The sequence below is a fragment of the Dermacentor albipictus genome, chromosome 1 (genome assembly GCF_038994185.2).
Source record: "Dermacentor albipictus isolate Rhodes 1998 colony chromosome 1, USDA_Dalb.pri_finalv2, whole genome shotgun sequence".
NCBI classification, from domain to species: domain Eukaryota; kingdom Metazoa; phylum Arthropoda; class Arachnida; order Ixodida; family Ixodidae; genus Dermacentor; species Dermacentor albipictus.
Window position 1 is genome coordinate 374,547,788 of NC_091821.1, and position 23,245 is coordinate 374,571,032.

At 44.1% G+C, this 23,245-nt stretch overlaps 1 protein-coding gene across 1 annotated transcript in view; it reads left to right on the forward strand.

Moving 5' to 3' along the window:
• The window catches only part of LOC135901764 (E3 SUMO-protein ligase RanBP2-like), a 163,117-nt gene that overhangs the window by 20,576 nt on the left and 119,296 nt on the right, over nucleotides 1-23,245 (forward strand). The window contains exons 9-12 of the mRNA XM_065431613.2: nucleotides 895-1,094; nucleotides 10,830-10,962; nucleotides 16,096-16,273; nucleotides 18,864-18,946. Of these exons, the coding sequence (XP_065287685.1) occupies nucleotides 895-1,094; nucleotides 10,830-10,962; nucleotides 16,096-16,273; nucleotides 18,864-18,946 (594 nt within the window). The remainder of the gene's footprint in view (nucleotides 1-894; nucleotides 1,095-10,829; nucleotides 10,963-16,095; nucleotides 16,274-18,863; nucleotides 18,947-23,245) is intronic.

Below are 23,245 nucleotides of genomic sequence, written 5' to 3' on the forward strand. Positions count from 1 at the left end.
TTTAAGTGAAGCCAGTCATGCTTTTGCGTGCACTATGCTCCTGCTGCTGATAGGGTCGCCCGCACTGGGATGATGCTATCAGGAAAATTGCCCTCAGCGGAGAGCGAATATCACTGAAACTCGATTACGGAACCTCTAATACTAAATGCACACTTGCATGGTGCGACACCGTCTCGTCACGCCCACTCTTTGCACACGTGGCGGATTACCTCTATCTAAAGCAGGGTGCGCGGCTGCCTATGCACTCAGCCACCCTTACAGCCATGTTCAGCCACGACCAAAACAAGATGCGCGCCAACTTACCCCCCATTTCGCTCCCACCCGCCCCCTGGCGCATTCTTTATCGCTTCCCTCCTCCTTTCCCTTTGCTCGCACGGGAAGGCGGCACTCATGAAGCGACCATCTTTCTTGTCTCACCCTCGCACAATGTCACTCACACCGAAAGCACACAGTGGGCCATAAGATCTTATTGCACTTGGACTTCATCTGGAACATGATGTGGCTTGTAATTCAATCATTCGACCATCTGCATCCACAGAAGTTTTCATTTGCCTCGGCATTCCTTTGCGGCAACAGTGAAATTTTATTATATTGAAATTGCGTACAAACATGCTTTGTTGTATTGAGGTTCTAAATAAATGGTGTTCTATGGACAAGAGGTTACAAAAGTAAAATACCTTGTTATATATGGACATTTCACTGTATCAGTTATAGTGAACTTTTTTGCAAAAAGAGGTGCACATTAGAAATAAGTAAACAGTGCAAGAACTGCACAAGATGAGCATTCAGTGCAAGAAAAGGGCTTCCTGCTCTGCCATCCAACCTTATGCTTGCAAGGTTATGCCCTCACTGGTTCTCAGTTTGAGCTTACTGTTTGTTCCCTCCTCTGCCTAGGCCTACCTAGAAAACCAGGCTGGCCCTGTGGACGAATCATTCCTTGCCAAGTACCTTCTGACACTGGACCAGCTGGCCTCTCTGGCACTGACCAACCCATGCAGCTCTGCACCTGCTACCATACCTGGACCCCTCAATGGGGAGTCGGCCAAGCAGGGGGAGCGAGCTGCTGTGGAGGATGCCATCAGCGCCATTGAGTCGTAAGTGGCTCACTGAAAAGGAAATAACTTGTGGTACTACAGTAGGTCCTTGTGCATGTTTTCCTGGGCATAAAGTCACTAAAGCCCTGTCCCTGCAAAGGGCTCGTAGACATCCGTCCCTTTGATATGTCGTCGTTGCTGCCATGTTCCTTCATAATATCATAAGAAAAGTATCAAGTGTATCGTCGAAAACATAAGGTAAGGCCAAGTAAGCTTTAGCATTGCATTGACAATTTTAAGGAGATTGTCAGTAGAGATTGTCAGAGATTGTCAGTATCTATACCAAATTTCAGTGGTGCTACTCTCATGGCTAATGGTGCTGAAATGTGCTGAACGAAATTTTCTGCATTATCCTGACAATGTGCAGAGGTGTGGTGCCAAAATTGCTTAAAGGTTTTACAGTACGATGCCATCCTGCACCACATGTTGTAGCCCTGTGTTCTAGAATGTTCCTCCACTCAGTCCTTCCTCCACATCGGCTCAAGGAAGTACCGTATTTACTTGCATGATGATCACACTTGCGTAATGATTCCTTTCCTGTGTAATGATCGCACCCGGAACTTGCCGCAGCGATATGTCGTGTGCCAAATCTAGCTAATGATGATCGCACTTACCATCTGTCAAATGCTGTTGAATGCTACATGAACGACTCTTCAAGACATGCTAAGCGGGCTGCACGCACCAAAGATTCTTAAGGGGGGACGCGGGTCTTGAAATCGCGAAAAATGGTCAAAAATGGCAATTTTCAAAAATTGCGTTTTTGAAGTCTTTAATGTCCCAACTATGCCTCTACAAAATATTATGGCGCAATTCCTACTCGAAGTATAAAATAAACGGTAATTTATAAACGTCGGTGAGCCGCAATTGAACGCCAAGCGCGAAGATTTTCCTCATTTTCAAGCTGCCGTAGCTCCGCGCGACGCGAACCGATCGGCGCCATCTTGGTCTCGTTTGAAAGCTGGTTTCCCGCTCTCCATTCTGGCGCCCCTCGGCACGCTGTAGACCCTCGTGCAGCGGAGGGATTGGCACCCGTTCTCAAGCGGGAAATCGTCGCGAGACAGCCGCTGATTGGGTGAACCGGGCGCCTCCTCGAGGCGCAGCCCTCTGATTGGCCGTGACGTATGCTTCGCCTTCCGCGGCCGCGTTGTTCGACTCCTTCACGTCGTCTGCTTTCGCCTGCACGCACGTCATTTTTCGAGCTCCTCTTTGTTTCCTAGTATTTTTCGTTCTGCCTTTTTCTTTATCGTTCTTCTAGATATTTTGGCTATTGGGTCGCTTCTTTTAACCACGAATTTCTTGCTTTTGCGTGCCTGGTGGCTTTGTTCCGCGTGTCACGATGGCGCGAGACGCGCGCTTGAAAGCAAGCACGCGAAAAGCAGTCGGCAAAAAGAGACGCGCATGGAATAAGAACAGCGCTACATCGTCGAGAACTACAGCTTCGGTGATGCCGCAAGCTGCTGTGCCCTTGGTGGATGCGGCAGGACTGAGCTCGCCAACAACAGCTTCGCCGGTGGACGCGGCTGAACAAACCCCGTCGACGCTAGCTTCGCCTGTGGACGCGGCTGGACAGTGCCGATCAGTGTCAACTTCGTTACCGCAAGTCTGTGCAGTGCCGGTGGATGCGCCTGGACTAAGCCCGTCGAAAATGCCAACTTTTGAGACGCTGCAAGTCGCTTCGGATTCCGTGTCGTCGGAAGTGGCCGAGCCGGCTGACCTAAGCCTAACGTTGACTTCGGCGTTTCCGCACGCCGCTTCGGTGCCGGCGGACGCGGCTGAACCGAGCTCGCGTGCTCAACGCTTCGACACGGTGTTTTTCACGGAGGCGGAGTGCGCGGGGCGCGAAAATTACGCAGACAACATTAAAACTTCATTGGCGAAGCAGTCCGCGACTTCCCGCAAGTTCGAGCTAATGAACGTCGGCACAGCAAGTGAAGATGACGATCGCGGCACAGAGTACATCATCGTTGATCTCTCAGTGCTAAAGAAGATGTTTGTGTCCACAAGCTGCAGCAAGTGTGGGATGACCACTCTCCAACTCGCAAAGTGCAGTGAGAGAGAATACGGCCTAGCAGTGAAGTTGGAGCTCACATGCTCAAATTGCGATTTCGCCGAGCGGCACTTCTCGTCGCCACGAGTGCCCGGGAAATCCAACATCACGCCCTTTGAAGTCAATTTGCGGGCAATGAAGGGAATTCAAAGTATAGGCAAGGGAGCGACTGCCCTAGCAGATTTTTGTGCCACCATGAACCTCTCTCACCGAGGACTTCACCACAAGACTTTCAGGGGGCATATGGACACCATGGTGAAAGCTTGCCAGGCAGTAGCTACTGCTACAGAAGCAGCAAGCGTCAAAGTGGTGAAGGACATGTACAAGAACTTCCTGAATCCACCAGGAAATGTAGATGTCATATTTGATGGCACATGGAAAACACGTGGTCACAATTCAAATATTGCAGTAGGCTGCATCATAGAGGTATACACTGGCCTAGTACTGGACCATGTTGTGCTCTCGAGGTACTGTCGTGGGTGCCAAGGAGCACCTGATCCCAGTGATGATGGGTACGGTGACTGGGCTGTGAACCACAAGTGCATGAAAAACATCGACTGCAATGCCGGCCGGATGGAGACTGAAGCAGCTATCATTTTGTTCAACAGGTCTCTGGAAAAAAATGGGTTGCGGTACACAACTATACTTTCTGATGGTGATAGCCGCACCTTTCATGCATTGACCTCAGGAGAAGTGTATGGATATATATCCATTGAAAAGAAAGACTGCTTGAACCATGTCCACAAGCGGATGGGGACGGCTCTTCGCAACTTGGTGGAGAAGAAGAAGGCACAAGGAGAATCTCTTGGCGGAAAGGGCAACCTCACCCAAGATAAGATAAAGAAAATTACAAACTACTATGGGTATGCCTTGCGGAGCCACAGCCACGACGTTGCAGGCATGAAAAAGGCAGTGCATGCCACGCTGTTGCACATGACCTCGACAGATGAAGCCCCAGACCACAGTTGCTGTCCTCAAGGGGTTGATTCGTGGTGTGCCTTCAATCCTGCTTTGGCGAACCAAGTGGAGCCGTCACCACACAAAAACCCTCTGCCAGGCCACGTTCGCACTGCTCTTGAGCCAATCTTTGCAAGGCTGGGCGACGAGGCCCTCTTGGAGCGCTGCAAAGATGGCATGACACAGAACGCCATCGAGTGCCTACACTCTGTCATTTGGAGCCAAAGCTCCAAGAACACGCATGACTCTTTGCTGGCTGTTGAAAGAGCTGTTGCAGAAGCAGTTTCTCGCTTCAACCAAGGAATGGCAGCAACCAGCAGAGCTGTTGCAGCACAGCTTGTTTACAGTCCTGGGAGCTGCCTCATTCGTAGGAGCCTTGAGAAAGATAAGCAGAGGCTGTGCAGGTCTGATAAAAGTCACACCAACGCTGAAAAGGTGAAGAAGAGGATGGCCAAGAAACACAAGCCTGACAGAACCCAGGACTACTGCCCAGGACTTTTGTGAATGTGTGGCAGATTCATAGAAAATAGCAGGTGACTTTTTGAGCTTTTTTTTTGTCAAAGGCCAACGCAATACAGAAGTTTTCACAATCTTTACATGAACAGATTTCTGTGAGTTTGGTGTTATTGTGTTCAGTAATGACTGGGCTGCATGCTAAAGCATTAAATTTTTCCATGTGATAGGTAAACAAAAGTGGCAGAGTAAGCAAAACTTTGAATGCAATTTTCTCAGCTTTGCTTTTTCGATCAAATGCCTTTGTCTTACGGAACTTTTCATAATGTTTGCATCAACTGATTTTATTGAATTAGGTATCATTTTTTTCAGTGAAACCTCAGCTGCATCCTAAAGCTTTCCATTTTTCATTAAACCAAATAGACTAGCAATTAGGTCAGGTGTAAGCTAATTACTCCTGCATTGTTTTTTTCTTCCTACTTTGATATTCATTCATGACCTATATGATGACTTTTAAAAAATTTCTTTAGCTTTAGGATGTGCAGTAGGTCCTTGGAAATGACAGCTATTCTTTAAAACTAGTTTTTTTAATTAAGAAATTACCATAATGGCCCGTAACAAAAGACCTATGTGGGATAAGTTATTCTGCGATATCTTCATTTCTAAATGAGATATATCAAATCTGAATATATATTTGGAATCAGCATTGAAAGATATATCTGCATGCGAATTTTCAGGAAGATACGTTAAGAAATAAAAAAAAAGTTTTCAAGACCCTCATCCCCCCTTAAGCAGATGCCCCATTTTATTCCTTTTATCACTTTCCACACTTCCATTAAAAAAAAAAGCTACAACCAAACTTGCCTTGGCTTTATAATTTGTAAGCTTTATAATGGTTGTGGTCAACACCAAAAAATGTGCCTTTTGCTTCCTTTCGTTTGCACTCGTGGGCACGCAACAAATCGTGAGCGGCAATGATAGTAGCCACGTTTGCACTGATACGTTAGAAGTGTATCATATTCATATGCCGACGCTTGTAACACAGCTAAAATATTCGCCCATCTTTAGCAGAAACATGCCATAAGGATAGTAGTGAAGACAAGTGCTGCAGTTTCCACAGCATACCCGCCATGTGTTTCTATGTCAGTGGCAGCTAAGCACGCCCATCTCTGTTTCTGTCCCCTCAAAGTGGACATGGCTACGTTATTGTTGCAAACTTTGCCGATATTAATGATATTATTCATTACTGATACGGAAGAAACTGTTTCAATGCGCGTAATGCACTCACGAACAGAAAAATAATCACGTTCGGCACGTTCGGCTTGCTCCGCTGGCCACCATGTTTGTTTTGGTGTCCCGCACTGACAGCGGCAGCCGCCTGCTTGTCATCTCGTAGCAAATGCGGGATGAAAGAAGAAAATGTTTTTCATGGGAAATTTAACTCGCGTAATGATCGCAGCTCTGAATTTGCATAAATTTTTTTGACAAGAAAGTGCGATCATTATGCGAGTAAATACGGTAAACCCTGCGAAATAGGGAGAATATGACGTCACTGCGCTCCGGAAATCCGCTGACAGATTTTTCGGATGCGAAAAATTCGGACTTGCTAGATATTTGGGACTTCATAAGCTCACCGTCAGGGTTCCCATAGAGGTAATGCAATTTTGTGACCAATTTTTCAGATGAATTTAGGTGCCAAAGTTTGATTTTCCGGACGAAATTGCTCGTTCCAAACTACGCTACTCGATCATAGCCTCCAAAATTAGGATGCGCATGCCATCCCTCAGTCTCGGGGGCCATGCCCGCTCTCCCTTGGTCGACAAAATGCTTCAGGTGATGGCACCTTTTCTACTTTAGTTTTTCTTTTTTTTTTTCTGTCAGCGCTATCGTCATAATCAGTTAATGCAGGATCTGTTTTTTTTTAAATTAGAATTTTAAGTTTCGTTTGCTATTTTGCACTTGGCGCCCATAGAGCAGATTTGTCTCGGAGACGTCGTGCCTTTGTGCGTGTTTGTGTGGCTTTGCATTTGTGTGATCGGCGACACCTCCTGCACCTTCACGAGAGCCAAGTGGTGCGAAGGAACATGGCCCATTTCTCCAATCTCCATGGTGATCTCTGCTAAAGGAGATCCTCAATGCGGTGATGCTGTTGTCGACTGTATAAGGAGATGTCACTCATGCACAAATCCAAGCAAATTTGTTCACCTCCTTCCGATTCCCTGCTCTCCAACTCCAAGGCAGGGCATTGTTAGATATATTTTTAAGTCGCTCGAAGCCTAATAAATTTAAATTTTCTGACTGGACGGTTTCTTTTATTATATTTTAGTTCCCGTGAGGTCTGGAAAATCGGTCGGCTACTCTATATTCCTTGTAGAGACCTGCTCAGTGCCACTTGTCGTGTGTATCGCGAATTTCCTTTGGGATTTATGCCGCCCAAGCAAGCATTACACTTTGTTTTTGACGCAAAAGGAGTGTCATGGTGCGGACGGGCTGCCCGGCTGATGTGGTAGTGGAGTTTCTTGTGACTGCGAGCGCTCCCCAATTCCAGCTGTATGCGGGGATTGTACACACAATGCCTTAACACCGCAATACGCAGAACGAGACTGCATCAGCTGGGTCTGGCATTGTCGGTACAAGGTTTGTCCGGGTAGAAAGGGCTGTTGATAATATATGGTGTCTACCAACCAGGAAAACCGGGAATTCTCAGGGATATTAAGTAATCTGGAAAAACTCAGGGAAAACTCTGAGAATTTGTGCATCTACAGGGAAAATTAGCTGTAATGTTATTGAAAGGGTCGAAAGTCACGGCAATGCTGGCTTGAGTAACAGGTAGGAATCATAATGAATCGTCTTTGATGTCCTGTCGTCGGCCGGAGGAGTTGCCAGTGTTCAGTCAACGACTGCCTTTCCGGATTTTCGATAATTTGGACGGATTTGTGGCACCACCACATACCCCATAGAGTCAATGTATCAGAACATCTGAAATTTTGAATGCAAGAACTTTTCGCCATCCGATTTTCCGGACATTTTGCTGTGACTGTAGCTCCAAAAGGGTATAAATGAAAGCCACCACTGCTGCCATTTTGATTTCCTCGCCATCTCGAACCGGCGCTCGCACGCAGATCCGCTGGCAACCATAGTCACCACTGCGGCAACGCTAGGCCTAGCTGCTTCGACGTTCGCTTTGAAGCTTCTTGCCGTTCAGTGCCGTGTTTTTTATTGAAAGAATTCGCTGCTGTCAGCAATGGCATGGACTCCGCCTTTGTGGTCCTCGCAATTGGCTTAGAAGCTTGGAAAGCACAGTGCATTGTATAATGCCGTTTCCCGAAAGTCAGCTTAGCTTCTGTACAGAACTGTTACTTGGTGAAGCATACGCAAAAGTATTGCAGTGAAGCATAAGCGTGGGAAGGGGCTATTGCCACGAGACAGTATGTGTTCCTTAATTATACATGCTTGCACGCGGTATTCCCTGTCACAGTATGATCTCCGATATGCCTAATATGTGTACCGACAGGCCTTCAGAGTGTTTTCGAATGTGGCTGTGCTGGTTTGAGCCCTCAAGGGCAATAAATGACATGCATTTATTTTTTCCAACTGGCCGATTTTTTGGACGTTTATGCGCCCCCTAGAGAGTTTAAAAAATCGGATGTGGACTGTGCAACTGACCAAGAAGATGCTTCAAATGATCCGTGAGGCGAACGAGTGGCGGAAGGAGGACAAGAACAGGAAGCACCTACGCATTGATGAATGAACGGCAAAGGAAGCATACAGCCACCGTTTTGAAGGAGCTTGAGCTAAAAAAATAGCGTTGGCTGATGCCAAGATGCAGGTGTCCCTCACCCAAACCAAAATAAACTCTTTAACCCTTTGAGGGTCGAATTATTTTGAAGAAAACTTTCTCAGGTGATCAAATTACTTTATTGCGGATCTTGAATCTACAAGATGTATAAAGTCGGGAATAAATAGCAAAAAAAATTAGGAACAATATTTTGGTGTCGGCATCACTCAGAACTGCAAAATGTTCAATAGTATTTCAGAGTGTGGTACTCCTTGGAACACGAGTCTCCGCACAGCCGCAGAGAGCGAGAATACCTCATGAGCGGCGGTGATAAACGTGCTAAGAGCAGTGCCACTCAAGATAGAAATCAACTTCTGCCGCCCCTGCGATAGCGTGCAGACAAAGATAAAGATCACGTTTCGCGCGCCTCCGTTGCGGCGGAACCGAAACCGCGAAAGCGCGTTGGCGCTGAGAGCGAGAATACCTCGCGAGCGGCGGTTATAAACAAGCTAAGAGCAGCGCCAATCAAATATAGAAATAAACTTTCACCGCATCTGCAAGGGAGTGCCGACAAAGAGAAAAATGATGTTTCGCGCGCCTCCGTTGCGACCACGCGGCGAAACCGAAACCGCAAAAGGGGTGTTGCCGCAGTCTGCACGACGCGCTGAAGCTAGAAGTCAGTTCTGTTTATCTCCCCAAGAAGGTAGCGCAAATTTCAAACGCCTCTTGTAAGTCCTAAGAGGTGGCAGCACCTCCCAGTGGTCGTGCATCGTCATTATGGCGCGAAATTTCAAACGGAGGATCGAAACAGTACCCGTACGGCAAAGACCTTGCGGGACAGAAAACCGCCGCCGTACATGTACTGCGAAAACCGTCAAAGGGTTAAAGCAGTTAAACACAACACTGAGGTGTCATGCGCGGGCTGAGAGTATTTCAGGACAGTTTAGGTTGACTTACGAGCAGTCGAGAGAGAATCTCATTTGGGACAGAGTTCGGGCCTCATACCACTGACTTGCTATCAGTTGATAGAAATAGCTCATATTCGAAAATATTTGATTCTGTATGCATTTCCTTTTTATTTGTATTTGAGAATGTCTGACTCCATTTGCAATTTTTTTCGTGGACATTTTATTTGCTGTGCATTTTACTAACCCCTCCCTTCTATCCTCTTTTTGAGTAACATAAACACTACTCCTTAGTATTTAAATTGGTTCAAGTGCAAAGCATGTGCAAAGATTGGGCTGATTAGTTGCTAATAGGCACGCAGATCTTCTATATATGGCGAAAATCTTCAAGCCACTTTAATTCTTTCGTTCCCATGCTTATTCAAATCCGTTAATAGTGATCGATGCTTTAGATAGCCGATTTTGACTTGTTGGAGCCGTTTCTTTTCCACTTAAGGCCACCCAGTAGTTAGTACAGGCACCACACTTTCAGAATCAGTTAAAATTTTTATGCTGCGGTGATATGATTTTTGATGGACATTTTTGCGAACTAATATGTACCGTATTTACTCCAATCTAACATGCAGTTTTTTATCTATAAAATGGGTCCAAAAATTGTGTGCACGTTAGAATCGAGTGCGACCCTAAATCTGCGCTACCATATCGCCATCGGCATTTCAAAATGGCCGCCTCGTATGTGCCTCGTACGTGCCTCGTATGTGCCTCGAGCCTAGCTGCTGTAGCTTTCTCCATGTGCTGTAGTACATGAGCTTAGCCTTTGGCGTAGGTTAGTGCACCGTCTGTCTTCCCATTTTCTGCATTTGCTCTATCAGCATGGAAGTGCCCACTGCAAAGACGTGCATAGTTCATCACGATGCTACGGCACAGTCTAGTTGTCTTAAAGGGGTGAAAGAAAGGGTTTGGGAAAAAACATTTGTTTATCTGATATATTGTTTTGTGTGTTTTACGGTACTGGTACTAAATCATATACTAAACTTGTCTGTGGAATTTAACGTAAGCTTGTGTGTTGTATGAAATATTTGATGGTTATTCTGTATTATTAAAGAATGAGCCATCTTTACAGAATTCCTGCATTGAACAGTTGCTCTGTCTGAGACCAGAAATTAGCAAGTCATAGTACCACACACACACACACAAAAAAAACAGATCAAAGAGAGAATTTCCTTACAACCTTTGTGTTGTCACGGTACTGTGAGCACCACTGTTGGGCCTTGGTGAAGCCTGAAGTGTAAGAGACTGCACTGCTTGTGTGCAAGGCAATAAGAAAAGTGTGGTATCATTGTCAGCGCTGTAGTCTGTAGACTTTCCATCATGGGCAGATGATGCACAATCATGCGGTTCTTTAGTGCGTAATACTTAGACAGGTGTGCTAAACTTTGACATTAAAATATGGCGGTTCTCAAAATTCCTTTTTTAAATGTTTTGTTTTCTTCTTGAATGTGTTAATAAAGTGATTGCTGAGGTTCCATTTAGTATGCATGTTCACCAGGTATATGTGAAATATAGGGCATTGTATAAATTTTACTTGTGCCCAGGCTGGATGGCTTGCTGGACAAGGCTCATAAGAAGAAATGGACGCGTGGTGGGGCCTGGGACTTCGTGCTACATCATGTCACCGGCCAGCTGTACTTGCACATGGCCACTTTACTTCTCAAAAGGGCCTGGAAGGTGTGTGTGGCTCCTGGTTATCGTCTTGCAAACACAGTGCACTACTCGTTGTCAGCCCATTTCTAAAGATAGCACAATATACAGTATGTGAAATTGATGTGTGCAGGACTGTAGGAGTCCTTCAGAATGTTCATAGTGATTTGTCCGTTGTGACATCACATTATTTAACTAGTTGGTCCTCCTCTTCTTTTTTCTTATTGTCATAGCCACTTCAGACGCGGTGTACACATATGTATGTGGAATTTGTTTTTCCCAGTTGTGTTATGGGCTAGTTGGTGTACATTCATTGTTCTTGTGCTGTCTACCACAATAACGCTGGCGGGGGGGACACCAACTAAGAAGGAAAACATACTAGAAGTGCAAACTACCAACTAATTTATTGTCAGATCAAACCACATACAGTGAAACAACATTGATATATTCCTTGCTGTTGTGTTCTCCCAACTGGTATGTTTTCTTTTCTTTGTTTTCTTGCAGTCCTTTAAGAAAGGGTGCAATGTGGTTTTACTGTATTTAACCCTTTCAGTGTCTGGTTTTCTTGAAAGTGGTGCATCCTCAGTGTCGTTTTTTTTTTTCTTGAATATTGTAAAATGAACACAATAGTTTATTTTTGCATGTGTAGAAATGAAAATATGGCACAGATAATGACAAATACTCTTGTTCTGGTCCTACCTACAAAACGAATGTGAAAAGCACCACGGTGGGACACAAGGACATAAATGTACCACTATGTCAGTGATGCTGAAACGGTTGAAGGGGTGTGGTTCCTATAAGGGCCAAAATTGCAGGAAAAAAGGAAGTTTTGGGAAAACACTCGTTTTGCATGAGCAATACAGCAATACCTCGTTAACCCGAACTGCCATATCTACAAAAATCTGTATTTGAAATTTCCTGTGGCATCGAACTATTTCCCATACGTGCCATTTATTTATTGCTCTTTATCTTGGAGTATTTTTGGGGCAAATTGCAGATACCTTGCAATCTTGACTGAGAATGGAACAAAATCTCCGCCGCCGGTCTATTTTAACAAGCTTTGCACGAGGCTGCCACGCCCTGGCCATACCTACCGCAAGGCTGACGCTTTCCTTGAATGTGAAATTACAATCTAGCAGCAAAACAACTTTGTCAAGCAACAATGTGGTGTGTCATGTGATGGGAGAGACGTGTGCAGAGGCAGTCCCTGCAATATAGCATGCTTGATGCAGTTTTGTTTGCTTTATTCAATGCACGTGATTTATCATTGGAGTTGTGATTTCCATTTTCATTTTATTTTACGCAATGTACAAAAAAAGTGCGCATGCCGCATGCGTTACCGTACATGCAGCTCGTATAGCGTGTACTTGTGAATGCTCACATCGCTTTCTGTGGCACCATTCTAGGTAAGTTTGTGGCACGTGCGTTGCGTAGTCATACGCTGGCAGTGGCCTGCGCGACGCATGAGTTCAGACCACTCCTGACCACGTGAGCATTCACAAGTACCGTATTTATTCGGATCTAACGCGCACTTTCTTTCCTATAAAATGGGTCCAAAAATTGCGTGCACGTTAGAATAAAGTACAACACTAAATCTGCGTTACCATACTGCCATCAACATTTCAAAATGGCTGCCTCGTACGTGCTTCGAGCCTAGCCGCCGTAGCTTTCTCCATGTGCTGTAGTACATGTGGTTAGCCTTTGGCTTAGGTTAGTGCACCAACCGTCTTCCCGTTTTCTGCATTTGCTCCGTCAGCATGGAAGTGCCCACTGCAGTGACATGCTGAGTTCATCACGGTGGTGCAATTGAAAGGAAAGTGATCACATGTGCGGAGACTGATGGAAAACGGGCCGTATCACGAGCGTTCGGGGTTCTCGAAACTTGTATGCATGTCTGGCGCAAACAGGAGACGCGTTCTACACCGACGGCTGCGGGGCCCTTATCTTTAAAAGCGATCTGGACGGAGACAAGAGTCTATGCATCTAGGTGTCCTGCGCTATGCTCTCGTCGCTTAGTTCGCATCGAAGCGAGAGGCCACACAAAGGTCAATTCCCTCGCTCCTACTACTGCACTTTCCCACTCCGTTTTGATATAGTTTCTGTGATCAGTGCGCGAGACGTGTTCATGCTTGCTTGCGCGAGCATGACACCATGCTTGTTAATTTAGTTAGTAAGCGAATGTTTAAAAGTTTATACGGCTGATAAAATTGCTATCCTTACTTTTCGTGTATCTGTCTACTAATTTGCTATCGTAAGCGATGTTTCACCTACTAATTTGCTATCATAACCGATGTTTCACCTTTCGGGCGAAACTGCGACTTTGTTTACTTATCACCACTTTAGTGTATTGGGAGTATATCTTTTTCCAAATGAGAGAAAGCTGTATTCCTGTATGAAAGAATGAGATGCGCGGTGCTGTAAAGGACTTCTCTTTTTTTTAGGTCGCCACTAACGGGTGCACCTGAAAATGAGGGCAGTTTCATTTCCTTTTCCTTTTTTTTTTTTGGTCACAAAAAACAGGTTCACGTTACAGTTCAGAAGCTTGTTGAAAAGATGGTCACTAGTGAATTTTTAAAAAGAAGTCTACTTTTCACTGCAATTTCTGCAATATTGCTTATCTAAAAAATCTGCTTATCTTCAAATTGTTTCCGGTTTTTAATACTTTGAGTTAGCAAGGTATTAGTGTATCTAGATTACGCTGTGTAATAGAGACTAGCAGTGTCTATAATGTTACCAGCAGCACGGACAGCACATTTGCAGCATTGAGAAGTGTGAACGACGTGAGACAGTGTCCATGGCTTATGGTTTTGGTTGAACCCGACGTCAGTACCGTACGTGTATCGTCGACCGTGGTGAGTTTTGCAACGGGATGCTGTTTTCGCTCCATAGAAGATGAATGCTTTGACACTTGAGCAGGTAATTTGCACATTTTTATAAAACAAAAACTAACTGATGCACCTTTATGAATTTTTTATTTCTTTAGCGTGCAGGGCACGGGAATAGGCACACGAAGTGGTAAATGTAGTTTCTCATTGTTGTTCTAGGGCCAGTACATAGCCGTACGATAACAAGTGTTTGGCAGTTTTTCGAGAGAGAACAGTCAAACATTTAGTATGGCCATTCTCGCGAGGAATGCTAGCTACAAAACAACCTCATTAGTATTGCTGCATACACTGCACGCACACACTGTGCACACTGCACTTAGCCTCATGGAGCTTTTTTTCTATGTTGTTGAGTGACAGTGACAAATTCGGTATTATTATGTTCAGATTGAAGTGATCTAGGGGGTGCTTCTATTTCTATTTCTCTAACATTGTTTCCCAAAATTACAATAACAAAATGTAATGAGATAAAATTAAGAAAATATTTGCAGTAAATGTGTTTGTTTTCTTGCCAACAAAATGCTTTCAAACAAATAAAAATGGCATCATCCCTGAAAGCAAATCGTCGCCATTGTGGTCATGCACTTTTTGTGTTTATTAAGGTGAGATTGCCAAACTCTCTACAAGACTTAGCGCAGCAAAGGGCCCGCCCACGTAGGCTGTGCTCGAGCAATTTTGACCTATGACAAAGGGCAGGGCGTATGGTAGAGCTGGAATAAAAGCTGATTGGAATAATTTTCTCTTTGCCCTGGTATTGTATCCAATTACACTGCGGAGGCAACTTCTGGCCCAATCTTCTTGGGAAAAAATGGTGTGTGTTAGAACCAGGTAAGTACTGTAATCAGAAATTGTGAGCTACCGGTATTGCCTAAAAATCTTCCTAGGGCAGACCGAAAATAGGTGAAATGCTTATATTGAAAGAATGCACCATTCTCACCAATGGCGCTGGCTCCACCTTTGTCATCCCCACTGGTGGCTTTGAAGCATTGAAAAACACTGCAGAAAGTGTCTGCTTTGCATGCTGCTGGTTCCCGAAAGTCTGCTTTGCCGTAATACGGGCATGTTGTGTGGTCACGTATATGCAGTGTATTGCGCTAGAGCATACGATCTGTGCAAAGGGGCCTGTCACACAACACCTGCTATATTTTACACACATGTACACGCAATCTCCTGTCACAGTACCAAGCACTGATAACATTTAATGAATGCACTGGCAGGCCTTCATAGCCGTTTCAGACGTGCCTGTGGAATTTTCACTGTCCCTAGGGATATAAAAAAAATAGAATGTTGATTGTGCTTTTAGGATCACTATTTTAACTGCAGTGTCAATTTATGCTATGTACATTTATGAGCTGAAGTAGATGCTGAAACAGCAGTTTTTCTCAAAACATGCCTTTTGCTCACTGTACTAGTTTATCTCATGATCAGCTGTTATCTCATGATTACTAGAGCGATATCTCATGATCGAAAATAGCTGGAGCTATAATTTCTTTTATCAGAAAGCCTAATTAGTATGAGTATACCAGATAGTGCTATGAGCATATTTTTAATTTTCTGCCCATGTATTTTCAGATTAGATTTTGTTCCTCTCAATAGTCATGCTACAAAAACTGAACTTTGATCATCTGCAGAATGACCGATTTGATTTGATTTGAAAACTTCTTCCAGCAGTGCAGTTATTGAGTGATCTAGTATATACCTATGCAATAATATTAGCTTTCTGCTATACGTGGTTTTTTTTCTATTGTCTCCAGAAAAAGAGTGGTAAATTTATCTATCTCCTAAACTGATAAAGAATTGTTGCATATTTTCATGTTGTAGTGAGGGTGAAAAGCACAGAAGCAAAAACTGAATCGCGAACGGTACACTTGAAGCACAACGATAGCGGCAAGCTCAGTTGGCAATTGTCGAAAATCTGATCAGCAGTTCAAGTGCGTTGGCTTTTATATGTGACTCGTCGAAGGTTCTGGTGTAATTGCTGGGGCCGCATGTCTTCAAGAAACTACTACATAATTTGCGTCACACATACAATCAGATCACACAAGCTTTGGTGACAACAGACAACGGATACAACCATCGAAAACATTAGAGAAACTTAATATGCATGTAGATGCGTCTTACGCTGACCGATAACACTTAACATTTCTTAGCTGATGGAAAGCAATCAGCCGATAAAGGTAAATAAGTACTCATGTCAATACTTATCAGCGTGAGAAACTAAACTCTGTGGATTTTTATGTTTGGCCATAAAATGCAGAAAATATTTCTTGACTTGCAGGAGAGTTACAACTGGCAAGAAGCTCGCAGCTGGGCTGCGGCCCTGTTGCTGAGTGCCCACTCGTTGCGGCCTCCAAGTGGCCTATCACAGGAGACTTGGTTTCTGGCGCTTGACTCCGCCAGGCAGAGGCTTTACCGTCATGTCTTCCTTCGAGCTCACCACCGGCTCTCGGTTACTGGTGAGTGCCATTTTCATTAGGAAACCATAGTGGCTTCACCACAATGTGTTCCAGGCAGAGATGCAGATTGAACTAAACGTCTCATCCTTGGGCCAGCGGAGTTTGCTCAAGACCACGTTAATTGCTACTGGCGCTTGTGTAACTACTCAGTTCTAACATCTTCCTCTGGGGAATGCTTACTGAAAATGATGCATACATTAGAATTTAGTGAGAAACTAGTTCTGCAGTGCCAACACTCTGTCATAATTGGCTTGGCAAGTGGCTTTGTCCTTGAAACACTGCTTGTACTCATGGCATGGAGGCCAATAAATCTTGTGCATGTCATGCATGAAGCATCCTCAGTGCTATGATATTTTTTAGCTGTATTTGTAGAAGATGAAATTGCAGTGTGGATTGTGTCCTAATGTCACATATGAGTGCAAGTAATTTCTTGGATTAAGCTTCACAATACCAGATTCACAATAATAGATTCAAGCCAACATGTGATCTTTGGTGGAGTCGGTGAGTGATCCGGTGGAGCTGGCTTTTGTCAGGCCCGTAGAGTGGCCTTGCCAACGCACTGGTTGCATTCCTGTTGACAGGGTGACCTACGTCGCTCTACCTTGACTCCCCCATTCCCTCCCATAGAGAGAGAGAGAGAGAGAGGGGGGGGCTTTTTTGTGCAGTATCTTGCAACTCGTTGGCTGTTCTCAGATGCCTTGTAACTTTATCAGGAGCCAGCAATCATACGCTACGAAGTCTGCCCGTGTCATCAAGATTGGCGACATTCGCTTCCATGGTTGTCCTCATCTCTTTACTCCAGGCCTCCTGTCGTCTTTGACGGTCCATGACAATTCGAAACTTTTCTACCTTTTCATCCGTCAGATCGCACAATACGAAGTAGCTTCACTGCTGCAAATCAAATCATGTCATTACTCAAATCGTGTCCAGACCACCATCAGGCAGCAGCTAGGATGCAGCAACGAAAGACACTCGAGATAACCAGGCAGCTCTTGGAAGTGTCATTCTTACAACAGGCGAAGTGCACAGCTCGCTGCTGCCAAAATGTGTGGGAAATAGGCGTGCCAGTGACTCAAATTCGCGTTAGCCAATGTTAGCGCTCCCTGCATGCCACGTGACTGCTGTAACTAATTGGAAGGCTAGATTTCTCTTCTTGTGCTTGCTTTTTTTACTTTTATTTCTGCATGGAGAAATGCAGTGCCGTGGCTATCTGAATCGCTGACCTCTCGTGTTTGCTGCAATACCAAGACGGCGGCGCTACGTCAACGGAAAGCAGCGCTCGTGCAGTGAGCGGTGTGATAGCACATTCTGAATGTAGATTTTCTTCCCAATTTTGAAGACAACACACCAAAAAAGTGCAATTTTCTCAAACTCTGCCTCGTATATTTTGCAAATATTTTTCCATGAGATGAAGGAAGGACCTAGAATTCATACAAAAAAGAAATATTGCAATTTCCCCCCTTAATTTCCCGATGGTGTTGCGTTACATATGAATTTTGGGTGATACGAATTTTGTTCCGTCCCGAGATTCATATCAAGATCCTAATGTATTTTAAACTTCACAAGCATTTATGGCTCTCTTAAATTTACAACACGTCTTATGGCAATTTTCTTTGTATTAGTTCACAGTTGGCCTAAATTTCCATACTCTTATTTCATGGTCATTGTCGTGCCATGAAGTGGGAAGTGATGTAACATTTTGGGCATTGCCTACAGTAGAACATTGGCTGTTTTTTTGACCCAACTTTTTCTTGTGCCATATATGTTGCATGTGTGCTAGCATAGTCAGATTTCTTGTTTGTATGTGTGACAGCCTTATCAAAGTACATGAAGATGTGCACCCAAATGTAAGTGCAATGCCCAGCAGCATTTGTTCATAGTTTTTATTAAGGTTCAGACTTGCAGTGACTTAGTGAGTAAAATCGCAAATGCTCGTGATTGAGTGCATTTGTCAGCTTTGTGGTCAGCTTCCTTATCAACGTTGCATGGCATACATTAAATGTGTTTGCCTGCTGCCACAGTTGGCCAGTTATCTCTGCATTGCATGCCATTGCATGATCTATCACATTTGATGGACGGTTATGGTGGGTCTATTTATGCATATTTTTTCAGAGCAGCTGAAAGTTCACGTCAGCTGTGCACTGTCAAGGCTGACTTTAGATGTCGTCTGCACTTATATCCAACAAACAGATAAATTTTGCTGTCATTGTTTGCAGATTGATTTAATAATTTCAACAAGAACAAAAATATACACTTCGCATAATGGGGTGATTTTATTGTGACGACCTGACTGAGGGACAGAACTTTCGCACCGACAGCAAATGTCAGTGCAATAAATTTTATTAAACCTTCAGTGCACTTATATCCTGGCCATAACACTGGGTTTTAAAATTTTGCTGCAGCCTATGACATACCAGCTCTTGTGTTTGCACTGTGATTATTAATAACAAACGGCGACTAGCGACAGACACTGCTAGCTGTTAAGGTAGCTGCTTTTTCTTGCACTTGAGACAATAACAAAAGAATGTTAGCTTTTTAGATTAAAGGTTTTAAAACATTTTCTGAAAACAACTTTCTTCCTTGTGCACAGGTCACATAGTGCATGTTCTCTGTGAAGTTGAAAGCAAGTCTCGTTGGCTGTCTGATCTCAAGCAAGAAGCATGCACACCTGAGGTTGGTCATTCTTTGTTGATGCTTATCTGTGGGCTGTGTCTTTTATTAAATTTGTGTGATTTACTGCTTGTGCACTTCATCATAATGTGTATCAAAAGCTGGAGCAGTACAGTGAAAGTTTGTTCATTCAGGTTTTGTCAGACTGGAGAAAGGTGTCTGTATAGTAGACTTCAGTTAATTTGACTCCAGTTGATTCAGTTTTTCTGTTAGTTTGATTTGGCCAAAGGTCCCAGCTAGTGCCCATAGATTTCTATGTTCCTAAACTTATGTTATTTTCATCTCGAAATTGGCCTTCGCCGGTTAATTTAAACTTCATAAGTCAGCTTTGCAACTATACAACCATGTTGTGCAATGAAGCATATCATAATTAAAAAGGACCCACTGTTATATGATGTAGTACGCATTTCTTAATTATATAAATGCACATGCACTGTCTCTGGTAGCAGCATGAGCACCTAGATGCCTGATAAGCGTATTGGCAGCCATTCAGAGCTGTTTCCTATGTTGCTGTGGCAAGTTGAGCCCTCGTTTCGCCCACCCTGTGTGTCTTGCATATGGTACCGTTAACAGGGCCTAGTACGCATTTCTTAATTATATGCACTTGCATGCGCCATGCAAAACGGTGAAACACCATTTGTTTTTTGCTAAAGCTAGTGAAAAGGAAGGCAGTGAGATGAAAGAACTCTGAAAATCAAGGTGACGTTTAAAGCAAACAAAAGAGTGGAAATCTATACAAAACTCTGAAGGCCTGTCAGTAAACTTATTAGGCATCTCGGTGCTCATACTGTGACTGAAAAGAGCACATGTATGCGTGCAAATTAAGGAACATGTACAATGTCCCATAATTGTGGGACCTTTTCTCGCTTATCATTCTTCACTGCACAAAATGGCTGTATTGTGGTGAAGCTAGGTTCAAAGGCAAATACTGTCAAGTGAATCAACGGTGTATTTTGGCATTTTTTCTGCCGAATAGTTCGACTAGTTTCGTTGGTCCTGTCAGGATCGAATGCATGGAAGTCGACTGTAATCAACTCCAATTACTGGGGATGTGCAAATACCGAATAGTAAGTTCCAAATTAAAGATTAAGCTGAATCAAGAAAGAAAGCCTGTATTTAAAATAGAATAGCTGAAAATTTTACACGAAATCTAAATACTGTGCTAGAAAAGACCGTGCTTCACGTGCTTGGAAGTCTCCTAGCAAGTCTCCTAGCATTTGGTGCACAGAAATAAAAATATTCAGTACGGTCTACTCTAATTAAAGGAAGCTATAAATTAGTATGACAGCACTGATTACAGATCAGTTTTGGTGTAAGAAGGTTGGCATAATATATATATTCTTTAATTATAGAACGTCTGTTGAATAGAATCAAATGATTTTTACCCATTAAAGCTAAAGAATTTGTGGCTGAATACCTCAGTTTAAGTGGTCCTATGTTTTAGGATACTCTTGTATTTCACATAAAGTTTTGCTTATCACTTTTCCTCAGAAGTACTGAACAGCTTTCCCATCTGTAAGGCAGGTGGGTTATCGTAAGGCCAATCTGCACTACAAGTGAAATCACAGGCTGCACATCATGTGGCTCGATCATCGTTCTGTGCTTGCCCATTGTTAGTTTGGTGCTGGTCTACTGCGTGAGGTTTGTGTCGATATACAAGGTGCCTTTTTGTCAGGCTTGCGTTGATTTGACAGCTGTGAAAAATTCCTACATTAGGAGTATGGTGGCATGTTTACGCGAGAGTTGCCCAAATGTATGCAGCCAGGTGAGAAGTGTCCTATAGTCGCATGGCACTTTCATGCCTCCTGTGTAAATCCAAAGCTAGTCTTGTGACGTGTTGCCCGAAGCCACAAAAAACACCAATGTGTGTTTATGAACAGCCTTGAGAACAACTGCCACATGGTGTGTCATAAATATGGTGGCCGTGAGCAAATTCATTGACATTCCATACACTTGCTTTGTTTGCGAAGTCGTTTCTCAGCTTTCAGACTGTCATGCAGCTGCTGCAAACAGGACTGCATTGATTTGGTGCCAAACTGTTCACACTCGGTGAAGTAACACTGATTAGGCTTAATGGCCAAGGCAGTGTGTTTGTGGCATAAGTTTGCCACTACTTTTGCAGTAACTGGCTGCAAACCGTTATGAAATGCATGCCACTTCTTCATATGCGTGGCTTATCATGTAATTGGTCCTGAGATTTCATCTGTCGATTAGATTGACGACTGTTGAACTGGCGCCGTTCGTCGCCACTTATCCAGTACGATCTGCTTGCCTTCCGGTGGTAAATTGGCGCGATCCTAGTGCCTACTTTTGACCTTTCCAAAATATGTGCTGCTTTTGTTGCTGTTCCGCATTGTGTTATTTCAATTGACCTTGTTCACGTGGATGAACCTTGTACTACTGACAAAGGTAGCCCAGGCTGACGCACCACCGTTCTGTGGGTTTTGGCCACTGTGTGTGTGCAAATTACGTATAGGGCAGACGTTGGGGGGGGGGGGGGGGTGCATGCAGTAGCATGTGCATGTGCATGTGGCATAAAAGGTGGGAAGGTAAAGAGAAAAAATGTCTGAGATGTTTGCATGTTCTTTTTTTTTTTTTCAGAGTGAAAGTAGTAGTTGTACTATGTTGCTTTGTTGCAACTCTTTGTTTTGGTCTGATGCCAGCAGTGTTTTTTCCTTATGTGTGCACCGTCACATTTGTTGTAGTTTGCACTCTAGGGCTTGTCTAATGTAACTGGCATTTGGCGGATCCGGACAGCACGATTGAAGAAAGTTTTGCCTTATAGTGTGAGGATGCACGACTCTCGCACGTCCTCTGATTTTGTTTTCTCCGTATGGCTCCCTTCTCTTGTAATCCGGCTTCGCCATGTGGCCTTATGGTGGCGGTTGGTGTAGTTGCACAGTAGTGCGAGAGGTGGTGTGAGTGTTGCGCTGCTAACACTGCCTAACGGTGGGCTTACTTGGGCATAAAAGGGAGAAGGCTTTTCCTTTTTGGCTATGGGGTCGGAAAGTGGTGCGATCATTCCGCGCGTGCGCCGATCCATGCTTCTGCGACAGTCTCATGAGGCCTAGAAGCAGGACCCTGGAATGGACGAATATGATCGTTCGAATATGCCACCATTTGCATGACTGCACACGCGAACAGCCAGTTGTTGGTGTCCAGCATAGGGCAAATATATTCACTCTACATCCAGTCGCGGTGAGTCGGGCTTGCTAGATTTGTAGCGCTCCCATCTGCACGTTCTGTGGATAGCAATTAAGCTAGCAGGCATTAGTCTCTGAAAATTGCCATAAATGCCCTTGTGATTATTTGCACTACTGTGTTGTCCCTTTGGCCCAAGAGTATGGGTGTGACCCCCACAATAGGGATAAGCAAATTAAGCTTTTAATTTAAACCTTTTCTAAATATGCTCGGAAGCAATCGGCATGTTTGACAGTAGTTGCTAGGAGCTACGCACTAGTAAAGCATTTTCAAGTTGGACTACAAAGCTTCTGCACACAACTGATGTTCACCAGATTGTGTGCTCTTCAGACTTTGTGACAGGGTGAACATACCAGCTGTTTCTAGCATCTTGTGACAAATTCACTCACGAACACAATGAATCTGGATGTCATGCAACTTTCCAGCACTGAATGATACCTTTATCATGAGCTGACTGCCATTTTGTTTAGAATCGGGATGCTATTTTATGCTAGTTGGTTTCAGAACCACTTGCTGTCAGCCTTTTCCAGACACACTTTTTCACAAAAAGAATGTCAGGACTAATTTCTTTGCTAGAGGTATCTGCTGGAATTGTATGGGGAACAGTCCCTGCGAAATTATTTGGAAGCGGGCATGGTTCTAGAAAGCCTAAAAATTTGGGAACCTCAGCTCATACTACTGCATCAGGAATTTGCTCATACTACGATGGCTATGATGCCGCCAGCATCTAGTGACCTCGTACAACCACAGTGCGCTGTGGATTTTGGTGCCACACTTTGTGAAACGAAAATGTAAGCACAACAGCTTACATTGCCCTTGTGATTTACATGTGGCCCTCTTATAATCCCACCCAAGGATTCATACATAGCCTACCTTTAAAGCAGTAACTTTTATGGGTTGTTCCAGCACTTAGGGCCCATACGCCTTGCCACAGAACTAGCTACCTGAAATAACTCTTGCAGTTATTTCAGTTAACTTCATGGATATTGTCAAAATGCTTCAACATGTGTAACATATCAACAGTGCCAGTAAGTAATGCCTACTACAAGCACGATTCTTTTAACTCATTATTACACTTGCTGCAAAGCTGAGTTTCATGTT